Source organism: Vanellus vanellus (genome assembly GCF_965231255.1).
Source record: "Vanellus vanellus genome assembly, chromosome: 5".
In the NCBI taxonomy this organism is placed as follows: domain Eukaryota; kingdom Metazoa; phylum Chordata; class Aves; order Charadriiformes; family Charadriidae; genus Vanellus; species Vanellus vanellus.
The window spans coordinates 73545460-73569943 of NC_138910.1; the positions used below are offsets into that span (position 1 = coordinate 73545460).

At 43.3% G+C, this 24484-nt stretch overlaps 1 protein-coding gene across 1 annotated transcript in view; it reads right to left on the reverse strand.

The window, feature by feature from the left end:
• LOC309672808 (BEN domain-containing protein 5) overlaps positions 1–24484 on the reverse strand; it is a gene marked incomplete at both ends in the record, with an annotated part of 984871 nt that overhangs the window by 199707 nt on the left and 760680 nt on the right. Inside the window, one exon of the mRNA XM_082484407.1 lies at positions 6905–7019. Within this exon, the coding sequence (XP_082340533.1) occupies positions 6905–7019 (115 nt within the window). The remainder of the gene's footprint in view (positions 1–6904; positions 7020–24484) is intronic.

The window sequence follows — 24484 nt, forward strand, 5'->3', positions numbered from 1 at the left end:
CTAGCCACAGCTAAGTTTTTAATCCAGCAGGCTGTCAAAAGACACTGAAGCATTGGAAAGCCACCTTGGATTTCCAATTTTGAAACTGGAAAGGCAGGAGAAGAGAAGAGCTCAGTTGCCACCACCCTACCAGGGGGTCAGTAACACGTTTGGGACCCATGGCCTGCCTCTCCGGTAGTCTGGCTACAGAGGGGAACATCATTTGCCTCCACATGAGTCATCAACCCCCCCAGCTGATACTAAATGTGATGTAGGCAGGCACAGCGAGAGACTCACTGGCCTCACTAACATGCAATCTAAATTAAGAAGACAAGCAAGGGGCAAGAGGGGCCACTGAGGAGAAGTCCATGAAGCTCACAGCAGGCTGAAGCGGGTGATGCTTCGTGCACTGGGGCAGGAGCTGAACAGCCTCAGGCCGGAGGAGACCGAGAGAGCTAATGCTTACCATCTGAGGGCAAATGGGACAAGTACTAGGAAGAAAAATCCACGGCACATTACTGAGCAGACAGAAATCCCTTGAGTTCAGGAAATGTCTAAAATGAAAAATCAATGGAAGCTGGGAAAGTACTTGGGGGAAAGCATCTTACGAGCATCTCCCTCTCTTACAAGGAGAGCGACACTGTCCACTGCTGCCTTAGCGGATACTGGACTTGTGAGGCCTGACACAGTGCGGCTGTTCTCACAGACCCCCTAAGATGTATAGCCTCTGCTTTGGCCACAACTGAATCGGAAAAAAATAAATAGGAAATTCATGGCGAGGAACAAACCTCCATTTCATGGCAGTGAAAAATCCCCGTTTTTCAATAATAAGAAATAGTTCTATATTTTCAGGGGATGGAACGTACTTTTCTTGACTTAGTGTATTTTTAGAGTAGAATTCTCTCTCAATCACATCCCTTCTTCCCTTGGGTTAATGTACAACAGACATTCTTGTCATTCAGGCAAAAATCCCACTAAAGGAAGACGAGAAGCGGCATGTGCTGCAAGTTTTGAAGGAGATGAGAAATTTCACACTATCCTGATATCTTCTGGGTAACTGCTTATTTTATGATGACTAATAGGCAATTACTATGGTAATACCGCAATACAACATGTGTGAGGTTTGGGAATGAGAAATTATAGGTAACTACTTTGGACTCATTTCTATGGTAACAAAAAGTAATTGTCATTAAATACCAGTTATATAGCGGCTGTACCTGGTAATTATAGATTTTTTATGCCCAGTAACATAAATAAAACCAATAAATTTATTCAAAAGGTCCGTGATTGTTTACTTATACGTTGTTATATAGAATACACAATGACAAACGCCTAATTAGGAAAAATAAACTCCATCGAGAGCTTCATCTTGTCATCTGAGATGGATACTCTGTTTTTCAATTCAGGGCAATGCATGAATTTCACAAGCATTAAATGAAGCTAAGAAAAGAAATCTTCCACACCAGAAAAACAGGTGAAAAATAATCGAGAGATATTATGCAAATGACAGTATGCACACAAGCAGCCATGTCTCACAGCTGGACAAGTGATGGTAAGAACCACGTAACATATCCCGTCACTGTGAACGTACATATACTCCTGTATGTGTGCAGCTATAGGAGTATCCCCCAAAGTGATATTATCCAAGACCAAAATCGGCGCTCCTCAGTGTCACAATTTAGATTTAGCTCTGATTTAGAGCTAAAAGAATTTGGATAAAGTCCGCATATGCTTTTACTGTCAAAAGACCCTTTATAAACTACATGTGAACACGAAAATTAAACTTTTGACTATTTCTACAGTCACAGAAATAAAGTTGACAAAAATCTACTCTGGATAAATCTGAAATATTTCATCTGGTCCAAAGCCTAGTTTTCTGTTTGTATTTCAGACTCTTCAAAAGGGATCTTTAAAAAGGTCTTTTTTTAACAAATCATGCCACTAACAAACAAAACCAAGAGAAGAATATCCTTTATAAAATGCTGATATGAATCATTTTAAATCTTTCTCAAGCCTTCCCAGCTCCCCTTTTTCACTTGAAACAATTTGCCAAATTCAACTCACTTCCACAAACCATTTCAGTCCTTACAAAACTACGTTTCTGGGGAAAAAATTGTCCAAACCATTTGTCCAAAACATTTCATCCCAACAGAGCTTTCACTGCAGTATGCACTCTGACACTGTTTATGGCAAATTTGGCTTTCCAGTCTGGGCATAACTAGCCACCTTTCCGTCCGACAAATTGCTTTGTTAACCTCTCACACAAGCAAGCAGTAAAAGTTGTGTTGGCTTCAAAAATATTGTACCTGACAGTGTACGATAGAAAGGATTAGAATCAGTGTGTGCTCTCTTCTCCCCATTCATAGAAATTCTTGCAGTCCCTAAAATCAAGCTAGAAGGATACCATAGTGATGACAGTTCAGAACATTTCAGCTAATTCATGGCTTTAATTTACTGAAGGCTGATACTGTCACAGCTAACTAACTGAAGGCAAGACAAAAATGACGAGGAACGGGAAGGGAAGCCTTACCAGGTCATGCAACAAAGCCTTTAGAAAACGGTCAGGGTATTTCAACTGCCTTGTCATGGCATTTCTGGGATACCTCAGTGAAGAGCTGCCCAGACGAAGAAACACATCCCTTTCGGTGCCAGTATAGGGTTTCATCTCCGGGAGGTGAGGCTGACAAATTGGAACTAATCTAAGATGGTGTGGTACAGTCATCTCGCCTGCAGGGACACATTTCAGCATTCAGCTGCAGAATGCCAGCTTAAGAACAAGCTCTCGATAAAGGAAAGTTCAGGCCAAGCCTGGGGATGCACGACTTTTAAATCAAGAACTCTTTTTTTTCCCTTAGTCTAACCCCACGTCCCTGGGGATGGTAATAGGTTCAGAAGATGATAATGCTATACTGCAAACAGAGAGAGAAAAGTGAAGAAATCTCTCTTCCCAGCGCTAGTTTTTCTTTATTTCCTAAAACTGTTTCACAGTTTAAGCCATCAAAGAGGGTGAGATTAGTGTTACGGAGAAAGTCACAAATATTTTTATTTTTTGCCACGTTCTTTCATGAAGCTAAAGATCAAGTCCTGCCCCATCCCCAGCAAAAGGGGTCTTTCAATTCAGGTGAGAGCTGAGGACAAGTTACAGAATAGAGGGCAAACGATGCTGAAGACTCACCATTTCAGCTAGGTCAACCAATGGCGTCTTCCTGGGCAATTTAATTAACAAGCCCATGTGGCATAACATTTTCTAACGCACTGTGACTGCAAAGCCGGTTACACTTAGAAGTACAGTGATACCAGGTTTTAAAGACTTCAAGAAAGCCTGTCTTCCTGCTTTGGGAGAGACCCCACATCCTTGACCACACGAAACAGCAGGTTCCTATCATTACCCTGTGTGTTAGAAAGAGTTGAGTACACTCATGTGGCAAGAAAAAGACTATGGAGGGTTTTTTTAGCTGAAGACAGAGTGCGGCGTAGTAGTCATCTTCACAGAAGGGTATGATGCTTGCAAACCAGCAGACAACAGCTAGCGCTGCTGGCAGGAGCGATCCCAATTAGCCAGTCAGTACTTTGGCTTGCAGGGCAATTTGCACTCTGAGGGATCCGCCCGTCCGCGCCTAACCTCTGCGACACTCGTACCCAGCCAACTCTGATCTATCGCAGGGCGATTTGCCTATGACTTGTCACTTCTCAGCTCTTTTCTGAAAGAAACAAGTGAAAGTAAAAATCAAGTGGTCTGATTTCTAAACAGTCAGTCAGAAATTTCACTGGAAATAAAGTCTAGTAGAGGTGATTTCACAAACTCTCCTGGCTTATGTACATAAGTAATAGCTATTAAGAGACAGAACCATACTAGTTCACTTTCTATTAAAAGATTTATGTTCTAAGATTATAATCAAATTGCAACTTTTGTCCATTTATTTTTAAAAAAATACTTTAACCAATTGTGTATAGACCTTCCAAACATTCTAAATTAGAGGGGACGCTTAACCACCCCTTTAAGTCACATAAGGCACCTTGTCCTTTCATTCCTAACTGTACGGGTCCACAAATACGCTTCTTAAACTCTATACTTAAATAAATCAGTATATACTTAAATAAATCAGCATATACTTAAATAAATCAGTAAAGTCTAGCACCCTGTTTCCATGCAGGCTGATGCAGTGGGTATTGATGTTCATTTCCATGACCGTTTCTTTTAGAGCCGCCTGAACGTACACGCAACATATAAACAACCTTCCTCACAGATGTGCCTGTGCCGCGAGCGCTTGTGCTTTATGGCTGTGATATTAAACTCACTTGTTGCTGGTTATGAACATTTCACCACAAGAGAGTCCCTTTAGAGTCACAACCCATTTGGTCCGTTCTCTTGAGAATGAGCCACAGTTTATAGATAATAGACAATTCCTGGCATTATTGTTGCAGTTTTGGCTTAAACTCCTAAACCTCGGTTCACGAGCACTCAGAACAAAGGAACAAGGATTACGGAGAGGAGCACATGACTCAAACCCTCAGAGGGAAAGTTCTGCATCCCCAAAAATCACAATGAAGAAAATGCCATCAGCCAACTGTTACCATATCGTCCTGGGTAAATGAGTGGTTAGCTCCTGGATTGATTACGAGAGAACTAGTATGTCCTACCCCTTCTATGAGAGCTGCTGATATTTTCAGGCTTTTAATGGTGCCCGCTGCACCTGGGATTTCAGAGGACAGTGAAGTGCATCCGACAGTATACTTTGTACAAAGCTGTGTATTGGTGGGGTAAAAAAAAAAAAATAATAAAAAAAAATCTCTCCCACACTGGCAGGAGATCAATTTACAAACTCAAGCATGAGGTTTAATTACCCATTTCATTATCTTAGCTTGCATAGCTCTGAATGTGAACCTTCACTGAACCAAAGAAATAGTCGCTAGCTGCTGCTTTGAGAAAGAGGGAGATAACAGGAAGTAGAAGTTCAAATGCCTAAAACTGCTCCTGCTGCATATGCCACCCCAGACCTTGTTTGCAAAAGCAGGGGGACTGTCCCCAGCCAACAGATCTGTGTTGTACCACGCTACGTGGAAGACTTCTGAAAGTCCTATTTATGTGCTAATCTGTACAAAGACCAAAAGAGATGAAACAGCCTTATCTAGCCAATCACAGAGGAGCCTCGGAGTTAAATTCTCAAACGCTAGCAATTGATCCTTAGAGATTTTTTTTTTAAAATTCATCCAGTAAATTCAGGCAAATAAATTGTGATGGGCTTGTGGATTTTGTATGAGCAGGAAATAAAGTGTTTGCTGTAAATTATTCACTCAGCACTAGTTAACTACAAGACCGGCACATTACCGGGCTTTCTAATATTCTTCTCAAGGTAATAGGTAGCATTTTGCTTATTACCCTCATTTTTAAGTTATTAGTTACATTAGGCCATTTGTAAATAAAGTGAAGAATTGCAAGAAAATCAAATGCTTTTCCAACTACCTCATTAAAAGTCTCTTTAAGTTCAGGAGGCTTGAAATTTCTGCGCATCATGAAAAGCTAAAACAATAGCATACCGTCAGGCTCAGCAATTCCAAAGGAATTCACTTGCCCTTTCATAATACCTGGGTTCCCAAAAGGCTTTTCAAGTTGTAAGCCATATGCATGTCTGTAAAGCTGCATGTCTCTCAAAAAATACAAATAATAGCGCAGGAGAAAAACCCAAAGGGCAAGTGAATTTTTTGGAGAAAACAAAAGCTCCTTAATTGCAACTGGAGTTGCCTACGTGCAGGGCACCTGGAACAGAGTGAAGCAATGTAGTAGCGGGTTCTAGAGCCATTTTAGGGCTTTACTCCTCTAAGGTGACATAACCTTTATGATAAATTCCTAATGCTGTCAGACTCCACTGCTGCAACTGGTTTTGGATTTGCCAAGAGTTGAGGGAGTATCAGCGTAGCTGGAAGGAGGTTATGTGTCCTCGGAAGTTTCGCTTATAAAATATGTATATAAGCAGTGTTGAAATCACCCACGCAATTCCCTGCTATTTCAGTTTAGTAAGGAGCAAAGCACAGGAGGGCAAAGAAGAACATAACAAAACAAAGAACAGCCGGCAGCACCATTTTCTGCAACTTCTAGCTTCTTCCTCAGTGGTCTCCTCATCCACATAATAACCCAGTCTTATTCTGCTTAGCAATGCAATACCTAATTAGAAGAAAGCTCAAGGTAACCTGGCTACAGAGTGCATTGTGTTATTTAGTCTTGCGCTGTAAGCAAAACCACGTACAGTATATTACATTTCTCAGGGGCTTCTCCAGAGAACTATGTGGTACATGTAATTGCCCCCACAAACAAATCATCAACTAATCAACTGCTTTTCATTATCACCTCCAGCAGCACATTTATTTTGTAAATAAACGCATTAAGAGCAAACAATTTTAGGGAAAACAAAAGATTATCTGAATACGTTTTCAACAGAGGAGGTGGTAAAGTAGTAATTCAAATACTAAAATGAAGCAAAATTAGCATAGGGTGGAATGATTATTCCATTCCATGTATGCCTATCTACTACAGTATAATAATAGACTGAAATCTGTGACTTTAATGGATGATCTGGGTAGCTGAAGGGAACTGTGATTGACTGACACATTTACATAGAGGCTGATGAGCAGCATAATGAATGCATCTATAAAACACAGCTAAGGTCTAACTCTAAGCTGGCTTTAACTCCCACACCTAAAGAAGGCTTGCAGAGCAGATACCCTGGTTGGTCTTTACCTCCTGAAGCAAGAAAATTTGCCATCGAGCCCCCTTCCTTGACAGGAACGTCAGGAAGCATATGGCCACATGAGGACCTCCAGTTTAAGAGGAATTAATTGAAACAAGCCATATAAGATTCAGTGACAAAATCGCGTGGGGTGTATAAAGCACATTTAACAGTGTACAGATTCCTACTCCGCACCGTACCTGTAATTTCCTAGGTATACTCCATCAGGATTGAGCATGGGTGCAATCTTGAAGACCAGATGATCTCTCAGTACTTTCGCAATGGGATGCTGGCTCACAAGGAAATCAATTATGCCTGAGAAAAATGAAAGAAGACTTTGAAGAAGGGGGTTTATGACATCAATGATTTCCAGATATCTATCTGAAATTTCACCTATAAAATATCAGAATGATCATTCCTCTTGGTTCCTGTACTGCTCCTGCTTCCAACAGAACAAACCACTTGCAATCACGTAGCACCTGCCACCTTCTAAAAACTCCAGAAGTAAGACATTTAAGGATAAATACCTTAGTCCATCCTCATAATGCAAGTACAATATGGCTACATTACCAGACACAGTCAAGTTTCCACAGAGGGAGAAGTTACTGCCTATCAGCTGAGCCACAATTACAAAACGTTTCTCCTCCTAAGTGGTGAAATGAAGTAAAACCAATTCGTTTAAGCCTAGCACCTTTCATACCCAGCATGCATACATGGGCAAATACCGCAGCTCAGCTCATGAGTGGCAATTTGTTGAGCTGAGGCACCTCACATTTGTTTGAGCGTATGCCAAGACCTACCCTTGACATACGAACACAGAGTTCAGATCATCTGCCTGTATAAAGAGGTACAAAATGCCTCGCTAAAACCGGGAGGGTTACATAAACTCTGTACCAGGCACAGGCAACCTGTGGGATTTGTAGACTGGAATTTATAAGGCCAGGTCCTTCACTTGCTTTACACCCATAAAAACCAGGAGTAACTCCACCTCATCAGTGAAGCTCCTCTAATGTGGAACCAAGGCGAGCGACAGGGGAACCAGATCCTAAATGCCCTTCCTTTGGGCACAGGCACAGCACCAGATCCCGCAGGAGCTCCTGCCTCCCAGCCCCGCGCTCGGCGAGCGACTAAACATCTCCTTGCTCCAAGGCTGGCGCTGGGGCAGGAGGCAGGCAGTCTGGCAGTTAAATTCCTTGCTTATTCCTCCACTGAGTTGGTACTGACAGAAATAGCTTCCAGGGAATGAATGTCAAGATAAATTGAGTTCCTGTGTAATCTCAGGACACCCACAGATAGGTCATGACAATTTGCTATTTATTGTAAGGTCCATCCTGTGAAGCAGGAACCATTTACTGAATTTCCCCAGAATAAATCAATCACTGCGCTCTAGTAACGGGATAAAATTAAGCAGAGAAAAATTAAGGCTGATCATCAGTAAAATTTCACTAATGGCGAGCTCTATTAGACTGTGGAATTGTCTCTCCAGGGGAAGAGCGGAATCCCGTCATGAGAAACGTTTATCGCTGGACAGGGCAAAGCCTTAGGGAATAGATATAACAAGCAACAATTCCGCATAGAAGAGATGGCATGGGCTAACTAGCTGACTTCAAAAAGTCTGACTTTGGACCTGATTTTTTGTGATCCAATCAAAATCTTTAAAACCAAACTAAACCCCAGGTAGATGCTAGGTTAAACACACTTGTTTATAGCTTGGCTGAAGCATACATTAAAGATGGGACCAAAATCTCACACTGTACAACTTTTTCATTTAGCCTATTTCCCAAGGCCCATTTTATATTTCAAATAATAACAAATCTGAACCTATGCTGCTGTTGGAATGAATTCTAATTTGCTGAGGCACACGGGGAAAAACGAGGCTTCTGAAATGCCTATGATGATCAAGGTATAATTGACTCTAAACATTGGCATTTTATTTCATCTCTTAGTGACTAAACCTGCAGAAGAGAAAGTCCCTTTCTGTAACCAGGTCTTCCACTTGAGAAGAGACTGAACCTGAGTTTCTGAGGCAAATTAGCATATACATAATTACATTGCTCAGGAAATGTTTCTGCAATTACCTCCTCCCAATGAAGGAAACTGAACATCGATCTGCTTTTTGGCTGGTGGTGTGTCTTTTGTTCATTATACAACAGCAAGAACATGAAGAAACGACAGGGACACAGTTGGATCCTGAATAACCAGGTTTCCTAACTGTATGCAAACATGAAAGGCTTAGCTATGTTAAACTGCTGCTCTAACTGTTTTCTGGCAGTGTCTAAACACAATCCACCGTACGCACACCTGGAGGGCTCAAAACTACTTAAAGGGATACAATCCTGCACTTATTCTATGGCTTCTATAGACACTATGCTGGTTTCAGTTTTGAAGAGCTTGCAACTAGACTCAAAACATCACATGAGTTTGTGTTTTCTGAAATACTTGGAAGAGTTAACTACCCCGAAATCGGTATGTCCAGAATATACTTTGTCCTAGATCAGGTATGATCTTTCAAAGCAGCCACAATAAAAGCAGCACAAATATTGCATTGTGTCCACGAACATCACTTCCCCAAAGACCTTGGTGGAACGGTGAGATGTTGCAGTGCTCCACGCAAGTACTTCTGACAGCTCTTCACGCGGCAGGGAGGACCACAAATACCTCAGGGACAACACAACTGCTGTTCATTCAGGAGGTAACACAAGAGCTCAAACTCTCGGAGCTTTGCCCTGGCTGTAACTGTGCCAGGGAAGAGGCTTGTCCAGGTTCTGCTCATTTCGCTCCGGTTATTGATGCAGCCTCACTCGCAGAGCTTGGCAAAGGGATCTTGGCAACTAGAAGCTACGGTTTTCAGCTTCACGCAGGGAGTTAGCATTCCCTAACCAAGGACGAGCTGTGACGCGGATATCTGTGTATAAAGGGGTAATGGGTGAGCCTCTGCTCTGCATGATTCACTGCTGCACCAGGCACACCACGCTCAAGGGAAGAGACCGACCTTGGGCACGCAGCAGCTTGGTGGCAAATGAGACCCGGCATTTCCCAACGTACCACAATCTATTAGGGTGTACTGCGGCCAAGTTCGCCCAATCTAAAGGAATTTACTGTATTTTATTATTTAGGAGACGGTTAATTAAATCTGAAAAAGGCTTAACCCATGGTAAAAATACAAAGCAAGAGTTAAAAATAACTAAGACAGAAGTCTAACCTGGAATTAAAGGCAGTTCCAGGGAACATAAGAGAAGCATCAGATGAAGGCATACATCTATGTATACAAACCTCACCATAAAATTATTGTAAGCATCCAAACAATCAGCAAATAGCTTTGTCTTTCAGAAGAACCCAATAGTCTCTGGATCAATAACATTTAAAGTAAAAAGACAGATATCAGACTAATAAAAAAAATACCGTCGCAGAGAACTTGCTCCTCCTGTTAATAAATCAATACAAACTAAATTTTACAGCTTCTATAATCAGCAAGAGACATATCAGTGTATCTCATTAGGCCAGGGTTAAGAATTTGGCAGCAACCAAAGTCCATTTAATATCATTTACTTCAAGGCAGACATGGCAATACAACAGATGCCCTAATTTATTTGTTGATCTTTGTATTAAAATAACAGTTTGCTGGTAAACAGGAAGGGTAATGATGCCAGTCACCCTTGTTAGTGGCTAATAATTGCTTAATTTGTCCACTAATTGACCTGTGCTACAGTTGAAGCACTGGATCGTGTTGCAGGGCATGAAGTAAACAAGGCCACTGTAATGTTACTTTAGAGAATGACTTCTGGAAATAGAACTACTTATTGCTATAAATTTTCTCTTCACAGATGAGCAGATTAATTGGTCTGCCAATTAGTCTGCTATTAAAGAAAAAAAGGGCTGCCCACAGATTGGTTGGATCTTCGAACCGCAGCTCTAGTTTGGGTCAAATGAAATAATCCAATCTGAATCAGTCACATCAGCTATGAAAAATAAGACAAGCATTATTTAAAAACAAATCGCTGTGGCTGGAGATCAAGGAAAATAGCCCAATAACGACATATTAGCTCTTCGAGTGACTTGAAAATAAAATGGAGAACATGATGGAATGGGCCTACTCAGGCACATTACAGTGTGGAAAAGTTCTCCAATTAAAAGAAGCAAAACAATATAGATTATTTTTGTATCAGCCTTTCTGGAAAGTAATTAAAATCATTATTTTTCAAATAACAACATGCAATTATAAATGCTGCCTGGAACTGGAACAGCTCAGAAATCAGCATTCAGCCATGACATGAGGAGAGGCTTATCCATAGTCCACTAAAAATCAACCAAAGTCTTTACATTAACTTCAAGGAGCTTTTGATAGTAGTGAGGTAAAGGAAAGAATTGAAAACAAGGAAAAAGGAAAACAATGCTGACAACTCTGAGGCATTGCACAGTCACAATGACTCCAAAAATTTTAACAGTTTTTTGCCAGCTTCACTGAAACTGGTAAATCCTGGTGACCCTGCTGTGGCAGGGGGCTTGGACTGGATGATCTCCAGAGGTGCCTTCCAACCCTGACCATTCTGTGATTCTGTGAAATCGGGACCAAATCTCCTCTACACGGAGTCACTTCTCGGTCATTATTCTTTCTCAAAGCTAAATGCAATTTCTCTCGCCTTCTGCAGCTCAGCACCTCTCACCTACTCCAACTCCGGATCCTGTGGCATCTCCCTGCCCACCCTAAGCCAGCTCAAATTATCAGCTGGTGCTTCACATGCAAGTTGATCATTCCCTCTCCTGTAACAAGTCAAAGCAATCTCCTCTGCTCACATGATTTCCACTGTTCCGTCCGGGTGTTTCCTCAATCAACCACCTTAAACTCTGTTTAAACTTCCTGCTGCCTCTAACATGACCTCTCCAAAGAAAAGCCTGGCTTATCCCCTGTTTCTCCATTACCACATCCTTTCACTCTCAGTCTGACAATATGTTTAATTGTATAACTATATAATACATTTGCCCTGCTCCTATTACTGAAAATCTAATCACCACAGATCCGAATGCAATATGGCAACTGCTAATGCAAACATATCCTGCATTGTGTCTAGTACATGCCAAGAAAGAAGTGATTGATATTTTCAGAGCCATTTCCTAAGGCTGAATAGCTGCTGGCATCCTGCAGTCAGCTCACCATAGCCTGCAGGTTAAAGAGAATGTAACAATTAAGCTCTAACAACAATAGGATACATTCATTGGAAAACAAACACAAGGGAGTCCTGAACGCTTATATAAAACTATTGATACATTCTGTTAAAGGAGATGATTGAAACCAATGTGAAAGACACTATGCTTACACTTTTGTGGAGAGTGGGAGAGCAAAAATGTGGGGTTGGGCTATTTGGAGGTTTTTTTTAAAATGTGACGGTGGAAAAAAAATAACAGATGATAGGGCCAGGCGGCTACAATATTCTATGTCCACAGAACAAGTACAGCACAAGCAGTCAACCACAGCAAGACGCTGCCGTGCCACCGTTTGTCTGTGAAGGACCTCTCCTTTGGCAAAGGGGCCCTTATCTGTTCAGCCTTTGCCCTTTCTTGTGGGGCTGCAGAAAAAAAAAAAAAAAACAACCAAAAAAAAACCAACAAACAACCCAAAACAACAAAACAAAACATGAAAAAGACAGATGAACACTCTTCTCCATCCCCGCATGGTGGGAAAGGGGTCACACTCCTACTGAACTCAGCACAGGTCACAGCAACACCGTGCCGGGGCGGTCTCTACAGCGTGCTTTATCCGTGCTTGCAGTGCAGCCCCCAGCACAGGCCAATAGACAGAAATGTCCCAATAATGTCTTAGCCTGAAGTGTTTCCAATAGTCAACACAACAGCAAGGGGAGGGAAAAAAAAAAAAAAAGCACATGAATGGTGATAAACGAGCAGAGCTGACTCACGGCGGGGTTATTGACGCGCTCTAACATCATGCTGCCGCTGAAATTATCCTACAAAAGACCATCGCATAGAGTGATCCATAAGCACGAGATCATTGCAGATGCTGACTCTGCTTCTTCTTACAGTGCTGCTCCTCCTCTTAATGTGTAGAAACAGGCTGCCAAACTCAACTGTTTTGGGCTTTTTTTTTTTTTATGCTTTTTAGAAACATGTTTATTAGGGGTGGGGGCACACAAGGGTGTGCACGTTAACATCAATACAGAAAAAATGTATAGATTTGGAATGCTTTCTTAACTGGTTTCTGTATCTTGCCGAAGGTCCCTTTGGAATCCATGGCAAAAACAAAGTTAATTTCATCAAAATTATAAAAAAAATACGGGTGATGAAGGAGCGCTACAAACCAGGCACCTAGTTACAGCATTAGATGAAGGAAAAATTGTTGCCTGAAGTATATCAGTCAACGGTTTCCAGTTGCCAGACCTGATGTATATCTGCATGCATACGCCCCTCAGAACATTTACTGCAATTAAGCGAGAGTGGGAAGATCCAGAACACCGGCTGGTTTTCATTAACTCCCTCTCTGGCCATCCTCAGCGCAAGCAAAAGTGCAAGGGAATTGCTTGCACTCCAAGAGGGATGCAGTACCATGCACAAAACCTTAGTGAGTATTCCTCGGATCCTACTTTTCAGCTCAGCCTCTGCTCCTCCTGTTTCCTCTATGCTGATGCTCAAATTTCATCTAACGTCCCCCCGGAACAGGCTCAGAGGGGGTCTGCGGGTGCCACACGATGACAAACAATCAAGTTCTTTTAGAAAACACAGAAAAGTTAACAATTTTTCCCAGCGGTCCCCACGAACAGGCAGCTCTCAAGGGAGACAACAGCTAAACACCACAATTTAGCCTGGAGAAGAGAAGGCTGAGGGGAGACCTTATTATGGCGTGCAAGTATCTAAAGGGTGGGTTGAAGGAGGATGGAGCCAGGCTCTTTTCAATGGTTCCAAGTAACAGGACGAGGGGCAATGGGCACAAGTTAGAACATAGGAAGTTCCGTTCAAATACACAGAAAAACTTCTTTACGGTGAGGGTGACAGAGCACTGGCACAGGCTGACCAAGGAGGTTGTGGAGTCCCCTTCTCTGGAGATTTTCAAGACCCGCCTGGATGCAGTCCTGAGTAATGTGCTCTGGGCAATCCTGCTTTGGCAGGGGAGTTGGACTAGATGATCTCTAGAGGTCCCTTCCAACTCTGAAACTCCGTGAAGACCCATGACAAAACACATCGGAGCCAACCAAGGCAGGTGAGAGAGCAGTAGGAAGGATGCCATAGGTGAACCAGAGGCACTCCTGGTTATGGTTCATCTAAGTGTACAGAAAGAGAAAGGTTGATTGATTCTCCTGGCATACCACGCCTTTCGATTGCCGAGCAATTTATACCCAACTAGATGAGTAAATATTTCAGCACCAAGTAAGATCCCATTGCTTGAGTGCGATTAGTTAAAAACCACCCCAAAAAGTCTTTAGGCCTCTGTGGTCATTTCAGTTGTTTTTTTATGTGCAAACATCGTTCCTATCGGGGTGGGGGGGGTGAAAGCAAGGTTTAAGTTCCTGGTGGATTGTACCCATGGCCCTGTTTCACCCATTTTAAAAGAATTTTTAATCAACTTGAGACAGAAAACTTGCACACGTAACTTTAAGGATTCGGCTGTGATAAGCAGATTGATTAGGAGCACATCAAGATGTATTGCGGCATATTTCTTCTTTTGTTTACCGTTTACTCTCTCTTCTATTCTCTGCTGTAACTCTATGTCTCTTCAAAACAGAGGATTAAAAGCAAAGGAAGTCTCAAATAATGGGATAAAATGAATGTGCAGGAAATGAATGGGTGAATTAGATTATAGCAGATGAAACACTGAGGTCTCAAATGCAGAATGCGGGGAGTTTATTTAATTTGTTACTCTTTTAAAATGAAAATATGCTCGCTGACTTGAATTAGTAATTTCCCTGTTTTAAGACATGTTAGGCCATTACAGCTAGGCCTGTTTCCAGAGCAGTGAAATAAATGGAAAACAGCCAGTCTCCCAGGGAACGCGCTAGCTCACTGCATTTTGCCAGCCCAGTGAAACAGTGCTAATGTCAGCTCCAGAGAAAACGGCGCTTCTGCTGTAGGGGCTGCGTGCGAAGGAATTGATAACGACTAGCAACGAATACTTAAAATGGCAGGGCGAGGCACTATGGATTTAAAACTCAAGTTTTAATGCGCGTGGTAAGCGCAGAGAGTAATTGATTTAAAGAAGGTTTAAAACATTATTGTTCCTGACCTCTCCCTCCCTCTCTCCGCCAGTTAGCACAGGGTCCCACAAATAATCAATCTGGCATTCAGTGCGGCTGAAACAAATCCACGTGAAGGAAGCAAGAGGTGGGAACAGCAGTCAAGAGCCTCCCAGATGGGTTCTGCCAGCATCAGAGAGAAAGACTGCTCTGTCACTCCTCGGCCTAAATCAGGGCATCCCAGCTCCTCACCTCCACCCCACCCCTCCAAGTTTCTCAGATACATTCTTTTGCACGTGGTGGTCTAACTGAGGAGACTGACGTGTCTGCTGGAGGACCGCAAGTGTGTGGCAGGCCTCTCTAGGCAGATCAGATTGGGAGGACAGCGAGTAGCAGTTGTGTTACCGCATCACAGCTCTATAATTAAATAGGACTCTGGACATTCTGGTACCCAAATGTTTCAAACTCCTTTCCAGAACACCCAATATAGTTATTAAAATCCTTCTCACACTGTTGTACAGATACAGGAGACATTTCTGCCATTAAGATAGCAAATTCAATGAAGATTCAGGAATATCTTCCCATAGTAAAACATTTGGGGACTACTGGGTAATAAGATGGACTATATGATGCCATTAGTCAGGCCTTCTTGCCCATTTTAATTCCGATGTTAATTAAGAATGGATGGGACAGACCGGGATGGAAAACACCCTGCAAATGTATTTCCTGACTTGGATATTCCTTGTTTTCACACAAAGGAGGTACACCTACACCACCTACCTTTCATGTGCGCTGCCTATCCCACTCTTTTTGCTAGATGTCTACATTTAGACCATGCAAACATTGCCTCAAAGCCCCAAAGAGTTCCACACCATAGCGGTCCAGATGTGTTTCACGCAGGGAGACTCCGTAGAGAAATGGATATGACTGGAATAGAGTCAGCCACAAGTCAGCAGTCTAGAAGTAGAATCAATTCAGTGCAAAAAGTTGGTAAGTGATGAGTGTTTGGGATTTCCTATGTATTTTTATGAGCTGTGGCTCCTTCTTCATAAAAAGATTCACATCTGCTTTGGAGGATATGTGACTGCTGGTGCTGGGCTGGAGCACAACATCCTGATTCTGTACTGAAAAGATACAGATATACGTTGCCAGTAAAGCATAATTAAAGTTGGCATTCCCAGTGACTAGGATGTGGGACCAGGAGCCAGAATGCCTGATCTTGGTCTCTAGCACTGCTGATTTTTGGCAGGTTGCTACCAGAGTCTGCTATTTTAGTATGTTCAACTTGAGATAGCAATGGCCAGATTTGCAGGGCAGCAAAGCTAGCATCTTCGGGGCCAAAACCAGCAGATGGATTTTTCAAACAAACTCACAAAGCTCAGTGGTGCTGACTGCACTTGGAAATGTGGCAAACGGCAACAAAAGGGGTTTGCTAGGTGTTGAGGAAATTCTGAAACTTTTCTATTCTTACCCAGCTGCCGCTAGAGGAGGTCTGTGCCACTGACAGTTATTTCCCTCCTCCCTGTGCCCCAAAGATAGGCACTTCCTAAAAAACAGCCCTGTAGAGGTCAGGATGGAAAGCCTTTTAGTAACAGAGACAACCAGAATTGCTGGCCACTTCAGAAACGTGGGCTTGAGTACTCTCAGCTCTGCTGTCTTCTTTTCTTCCAAACAAAAATCAACGAGCACCGACAGTGTTCCACAAACCATAGGTAGCGCTCAGCTCCTCACAGGATCACCTGGGGAGCGTAAAATGTGATATTTGAATTTTGCCTGTTACAATTGTCAACCAAAAAAGAGACAATTAAACATTTTGTGAGGGCATGTCTAGTTCCTACTTGAAAATTCTCCAGATACTTTACTCTTGCCAACACTTGGTCCTGCCTGAAAAAATAACATTACTAAACAGAACCCAGTAGATGATAAGACCACAAGAATTGTCTCATTACAAAAGACTGAGTAGATCATATTTATGTAATGCTGCGCTGATAAAACAATCTTCTAGCATGCCTTAAGATTCACGATGATGCTTTGGCAGTTTAACAGCTGGAGACCCCAAGGAAACCTTTCTCTCATTTGTTGGAACCAGCAATTTACGGCCTCAGGACTCATTGTGATGCCATTGATTTGGATTGTGGGTCTTTTCAGCCTTTAGAAGAAGACATAGAACAATGAAAAAAAGCTAGATTCTCAACAGCTTCAAACTTCGGGGTTCATGGCAGCAGCAGGGTCCTTGAACAGTAGGGTATTAGTGCCACCACCCACCTCATGCCACTGCAGGTCTGAGTGCATGGGACTTGTGTGCTCTCTCCAGCAGCACTTGGTACACACTGTGAGCCCAGGTGGGTTAATGGATTAAAGGGTTAATGTCTCCCATTATTTCATAGTATCTAGATCTCCTGTTCCTTACAGCTGTGGGATCCCCACTCGCTTCAAAAAATTAGACCAGTGTAGGGGAGTAGAATGAGGCCAAGGCTGGATTTGTCCGGTAAAAAGTGCAAGATTGAACAGAGGAGAGCAGACTGCCTCCTGACCTCTGTAGTGATGAGCCCATACCTCAGCCACCTAATTACCCTGATGGCTGATGTAGCTCACTTAACTACAAACTAACCTTCCGCAGGCCCAGAGGGCAGTCATACAGTTCTCCAGTGGAACTGGCGCAACAGCAAAGACCTGTGGAACTGACTTGAAAGAATATGTCAGGCTGTCAAAGAAAGGACCGATCGGCAGGAGTATACAGCTGCTGTAGGATTGCCCGAAGGGTTCATAAATTCAGTGCACAGCACAGACTGAGTGGGTGGCTTTGTTGGTTGGCTTTGTTTTCTTTAATTTTCCTAATATGCCGTGAGGAGATTGGAGTTCTCTTTGCATCAAAATGAGGCTACCAATGCTCCCTAGATGATGCCTCTCTTTCCTCCTGGGAAGAAACAAAAGGATTCCTGGAGAAACACTGCAGGGATCAGATGATCTTGCTTTATTAATGAATTACTTGGGATTTATTAGAATCATTCTAAAGATGTTGCTTCAGAAGATGAGGTGTTTGGTCATTATTATTCAAAGTCTGTCCTTCCCATGAGTGCGAGTCCTCCAGACAGCTCTAAAAACATTTGCTGGATTATGGCCCTCAATTTTTATAGAATTAACTAATGTTAAATACGGCGAAGATTTAAGACTTAGGATTGAACAGAAATATGCAGGAGATCCCACCTTCCCTGAGGTGCAAGACAAGAGGGTTGCAACCCAGAAAAGTGGCTTGATTGCAAAGGGGGAAAAAATAGACACGAGAGTGGAGAGATGCTGAATGCACGAACCAGAGTTAAGCAGGCATGTACCCTGGCAGAATTAACTCAGGCATCCTTGCATTGTTTCCTGCCATCCTCATCAACTTACAGAACAGTAGTCTTTTCACCATGGCCCTAAAGGGCAGTTTCAGCTGTACACCAATGGCTCACACAGCACTAGCAAAGAGGGGAAAAAAACAGAACCAGAAAATGACTTCAGTCATTGTTTCCTATTTAGAGCTACAAGGGAAAAAAAGAATCTAGGTCGTCATGTTATCGCTGCTCCACCCAGGACCAGGCTGAGTTCCCCAGAGCCTGGAAGACGACTGTTCTCTTCCCTGCATGACAACTGGACATGTGGAGGTCAGAAACCCTTCCAGGGCCAGCAAGGAGACTTCACCGCAAGTGTAAAGTTTCCAAAGTTGCCTGCACCAGGGAAAAGATTCCCAATATAGCTTTATAAATGGTAAAAAGAAACTCTTTTATGGACCTAGGGAGTGAGTCTAGAGGAGGGCTACAAAGACGCGCTGAGAGAGTTGGGGTTGTTCAGCCTGGAGAAGAGAAGACTCTGGGGAAACCTTATAGCAGCCTTCCAGTACTTCAAGGGGGCCTCCAGGAAAGATGGGGAGGGACTCACCTCGAGTACTGTGTTCAGTTTTGGGCCCCTCACTACAAGAAGGACATTGAGGTGTTGGAACGTGTCCAGAGAAGGGCTACAAAGCTGGTGAAGGGTCTGGAGGACAAACCTTATGAGGAATGACTGAGGGATCTGGTGTTGTTTAGCCTGGAGAAGAGGAGGCTGAGGGGAGACCTTATCACCCTCTACAACTACCTGAAAGGAGGTTTTAGAGAGATGGGAGCTGACCTCTTCTCCCTGGTGACAAGTGATAGGACAAGAGGAAACGGGTTCAAGTTATGTCAGGGCAGGTTTAGATTGGATATTAGGAAGCATTTTTTCACTGAAAGGGTTATTAAACATTGGAATAGGCTGCCCAGAGAGGTGGTGGATTCACCATCCCTGGAGGTGTTTAAGAAAAGGGTAGATGAGGTGCTTAGGGACATGGTTTAGAAGTGGTGGTGTTTTTATCAGGGTAGGTTAATGGTTGGACTTGATGATCTTAAAGGTCCCTTCCAACCTCACTAATTCTATGATTCTATGACTCTTTATCGGGGAGTGTAGCAATAGGGTGAGGGGGTTATGGTTTTAAACTGAAAGAGGGCAGATTTAGATTAGATAGTAGGAAGAAATTCTTTACTGTGAGAGTGGTGAGACACTGGAATAGGTTTCCCAGAGAAGTTGCGGATGCCCCATCCCTAGTAGTGTTCATGGCCAAGCTGGCTGGGGCTTTGAGCAACCTGATCTAGGGGAAGGTGTCCCTGCTCGTGGCAGGAGGGTTGGAACTAGATGATCTTTAAGGTCCCTTCTAATCTAAACCATTCTATGATTCTATGACTAAGCAGAATTTATTCTATTTGGGAAACCACTAAAGGCTGCTGGATTACAAGGAATAGTCAAAGATGAGGACACTTATCCTTTCAAGCCTTTTGCTGAATTGTCTCGTCAGGACTCGGAGCACTCCCTAGGCCCAGAGTTACCTTTCTCTAGGGACCTTCTCTAGGGACCAAGGACCTTTGGGTTTTCGGTGTGCTTAGTTTAACAAAGGGGGGTACTGGGAATGGAGGGATGGACTAGTTTTACCCAACACCTCCCCCTGGGGGCTCGTCATATAGTGCTGTTTTGCATGTTCAGTAAGCACAAGCAAGCAGCTACATCGTGCTCTTAGTCTTACGGCATTAACCGTGGTAGCAATAAGAACTACAGAAGTCTTTAAGATGGATAGATCAGCCCAAGCAAAGAATGTATTATAAACCAAGGCAGCAAAAGGTAGATTTCTCTGGAGGGAGACGGAGAATACATTTACATATGAAAATCTAATACACAGTGAAAAAGAAAAAGGGCATTACATAAATAATGCTAGGGAAGAAATGAAAAATATGTATTTTTAAACACATTCTAAAACTGGTTTCCAACATCTGCAAATGTGTTGCTCAGTGAAGCAGAGACCCAGAAGCAATAGGTATGAACCAGGCAGGCACACAAAGCCGTGTGATACACTGCAGAAGGTCAGTCATTCACAACTATCCTTTCCAGTTTCCTTCAGCTGTAAAGCATTGTAAGAGTATATGGGGGAGCATCTCTATTAATTTGCCTTTAATAACCTGTAGGCACTTGCTGTTGGACACTGTCACAAGTGCGCTACTCAGCTAAACAGATTCCTGGTGCGACACACTGCCAGTATGAAAGTAGAACACGAATTGCTGGAAAAGAGCACGAGCACATGGGGAAGGAGGTGCCCCCACGGGTGATGTGGTGCCCGAACACTCTGGGTCTCTCAAGAAGATACACATGCAGGATTCAGAACAAAGTGGGAATCTGAGCTGAGAGGAGCTCAGGGAAAAGCACACATTGCATTTTCTTGTGCTCCAGCTCAGAAGTTTATTCCACTCTGACGAAGAGAAGGGCTGAGGTGTCCACTCCTCAGGACTGAACCACCTCAGCCGCTCACCTCTACTGGAGCTGCTGCTTTGCCATTCTATATGAAGATGGCACATACATACCTTCCCCAGATCCTCACAATGGCAGCTGACAGCCTGCCCCTATAGAAAACCTGCACAACTATTTGCCCTCATTTCCCCTGTGGGGACAAGTGAAGCGATCGCTTTCTGGTTACTTTTGATACGTGAAAACTTACACTAAGCCAGCTGTAACGGCAGCTTTTGGCTGCTCCATTGATTTCCGCTTTACTAGGTTTGCAATTTATACTGCTTCACTTTAATAGAATTTTCCTGTCCTTCAATTCAAATTAACTAAAAAGACAGAAGGCAGCTCGCCTGTTTCCACTCAGGCAAAGTCACTTGTAAGACTCCGGTAGTAAAGCGGTGCACGAAGTCCACAGGCACCATGCAATGCTGGTGTCACCCAGTGAAGCAGCACTTCTAAAACGGACAACCGTCAGATTCCAGAAACAGAACAAGAGAGTCCTGTTAATTCGATAAAGAGTTACTTTACACTTTTCTGTGGTTGCCTTCTGGTCACGAGAAAGGCGAGAGCGGCATCACAGCTTCTTGCTCTGCCCGAGAGGTGGTTACCTTTCCCCTGAAGCTATTGTGAGCTCTCTGCTTGCTCTGGGTTTGCACCTCAGAAAGACATCTAAAAGTACCGCACGAGCAAAAGCAACAGCATGTGAGACAAAAGTAGATCCGTATCCATTTCCCCCTTGATAAGTACAGGTTGGTAGTAGGGGCTGAGCAGTTCCAATCAGCCTCAAAGAATAGTCCAAACTGAAATGAAACACAGCACAGCAAAGTCTGTAGCTTCAGTCTTAGCAGACAATGAAAGCGAGGACTGTATGCAACACCTGAACTATTTCAGAGTGACTCATGAGCTGACCAGACTGGGGGAAAAAAAAAAAAAAAAAAAGAAAGAAAGAGAAAAGAGAGAGAGAGAGAAAAAAGGAGTGATTTATTAAACAAAACCCTAATCCTCTGAGAAGATCCAATGGCCAAGAAAATGCTGGCTGCATCTGAATTTTCTCCCCTTGAATTTGAGATGAAAGTTGTGTATCTGCAAGTTGCTTCCAGTGGTGCTGGAGGGGACTTGTTGGATAGCTACTTGTACTGGGTTCCAGCAGGAAAAAGCTTTGTTTTTCCCTGTGGTTTATTTTTTTTGTCTTAAAGAAAAAACAAACATGACCATGTCTCTACATGAGGAAAAAAACTGCAAAAGCTCTGCTCTGCCCCTCACCAGTGGAGATGGATCCGTGCTTTTATTTACACTGCGTGACATCCAGGCAAGAATAAGCTCCACAGAAATAAATTAGGGCCTCTCCCTGTCAGTACAAATGTGCTCCTGGCTGCTAAGCCGCAGAATATGTCATAAGCCCCCACCTCCCCTCCAGAGAAAATTTTGCTGTGAAGATGGAGCCGCGCTGCAGATCCTACAGGTGATGGTAATTAGCACTGAAGAGGGAATATTCAGAGAGCAAACTGTCCTCACATGAGTAGGGCCACCACAGGCAACTGACTTCTCTGCTTGTGAAGAGGTAAAATTCTCCAGGCGCGTATAAAGTACATGTTTCCATCTGAAGAGCACAAAGGAGGACGTTAGCAGGACAGAACTTTCAGGGCTCCTCTGAGCATTGAGGGGGTTTGTTGTTGCTGTTTTAGGAAGAAGAAAAAACGCAATTTCCTAAATAATTCTGTTTGGAGACAGTCTTATTGCAGAATCTACTTTGAAGCATATTAAACTAAGAAGGAATAAGATGCTCTTGTTCCAGAATAAGAATTGCTCACGAAATGTTCTATTGCACTCTACATTCACAGCCTGCCTCAGATGCAAATGAACTCTCAAGTGCCAGCAAGCCCTCAGACAGAAGCTCTCCCCAAGCACTTTGCCGCAATGGGTTTAAACTCTGGCAGCATTGGGACCACATAAGCTAATGTCAAGGTGCTATTTGCCTCGGATGCTCGGCCGTTAGGAACGTTGCCAGGAAGAAGAAAAATCAGAGTTCACATGCAACCAGGGGCGAAGACTGTCTAACTTTCTACCTTGAAGAGTCGGACTGAATTTTAACATCTAAGAGGTAAATTTAACTTTCATAAACAGCCTCTTTTACTGCATGAAAGACACAGATATCAGAAGGGAGAGGTGCCACTGAACACGTTGGACAAACTGAGACCTCAGACTGCATGCTGCAAAAGTAAGGGTTTGTTTCAAAGCCACTAGAGGGGTCTGTTAGCTGAGCGTGGTGGTGGCCACTTCCCAGCTGCTGTCTCCAGCACAGGGCAGGCAATCTGAATTGGGGGTTCAGTTCCAGGGGTTTTCCCGTTCTGACCCAGGACAGTACAGCCTGCTGTTCTCCGCTCCTTTCCAAACCCAGGTTTGGAAAGGTGGTGCATCTGGGAGAAGGTTGGGTCACGGCTTTTTTCAGCTCCATTCTTGGTTCTATGACAGACTGTCTCCTGTTTGACAGAAGGTGGTTAAAGCTCAGCAAGGCTGAATGGCTTCTCCTGTACCAGGCAATTAGCCACCCTCCTGTTCTCGCCCCCCCGCCCCACCATGTTTTTTCCTTCAGTGGTAAAGTAACAAAAAAGCGGGGAGACAGGAAAAAAAGAGAGAAAGGGAAAATAAGAGAAAAATAAGTGAGCTTGTAAGAAATTTCAAATAAAGCATCCTTTTTGAAAACCTGTGGCATTAGAAAAAAAAAAAAAACCAAATTAATTATTTTTCATCCATCTCCAATTATCTTCTACATTTAGCAGCAGCAAAACTAAACCCATAACCTCCAAATTAGAGCATGAGCACCGGGGATCTATTACCATTTGCTGAACATGCAATAAGTAATTGGACCCTTGAACTAACACTATAGGGCACATCTGGAGATTGTCACTTAGGGGCCACATCTGTCACAAAGGAACCAATGTTCCTGGGGAGGATGTCTTTTTATAGAGCTACGCACCACTGTTCAAAACCACCCTAAAGCCACACTTCCTATCTACAAAGTGTTTAATGAAAATTTGCCCACGCATTAGGGTCCCAGCAATTTGTGCCTGCATTTCTTCCTAGATAAAATTAAGCAGGACTGGCAAAGAATTTGTGTCCCCTTCTGGCTCGGGCGTGCATCCCATTCCCCCTCCTCTCCATCCTCAGAGTCCAGAGAAGCAGGACTGCACTGAAAGAGCAGACAACCTCTGAAGGGCTATTGCCTGGGGCAGGAGCCTGCCTTCACCCCAAGTCCCTCCTTCTCACCTTCCAAAGAAGCTTTACACCCTTTTCTCTGTTAACTGCAAAAGTCAAGGAGACGACGTGACTCTTATAAACATGTACACGATACCTTGTAAGAGGCACACAGAGAGCACGTGAGCAATCTGTGCAGGGGCAGAGGAAGAATTTCACCCAGGTGCCCCTGTGTCAAAGAAAAGTTTCCAGCGGCCAAGTCCTAGTCACACATGGGCGCTGGCTCCTCAGAGCAGCGGCTATAGCAACGCAGAAGGAGCAAGAAGGCAAGCGCAGGGCACCTCAGAGACAAAAGAACTGAAAACAAAATGAAAACAAACAAAAAAAAACCCCAAAAATCAATTCAGTTGAACCGAGCCAGGGCGGGCGAAGAACAAAGGGTCAGAAGACAAAGCCGGAAACAATAGACCAGCAAGATTAATATCGGTTGTGAGGAAGAGCTAGGACACTACAGAAGGACAACAGAAAGATCAGCACAAATCGCACACGCTGCTGCACTTACAGAAAGGGCTTCATCTCACAACT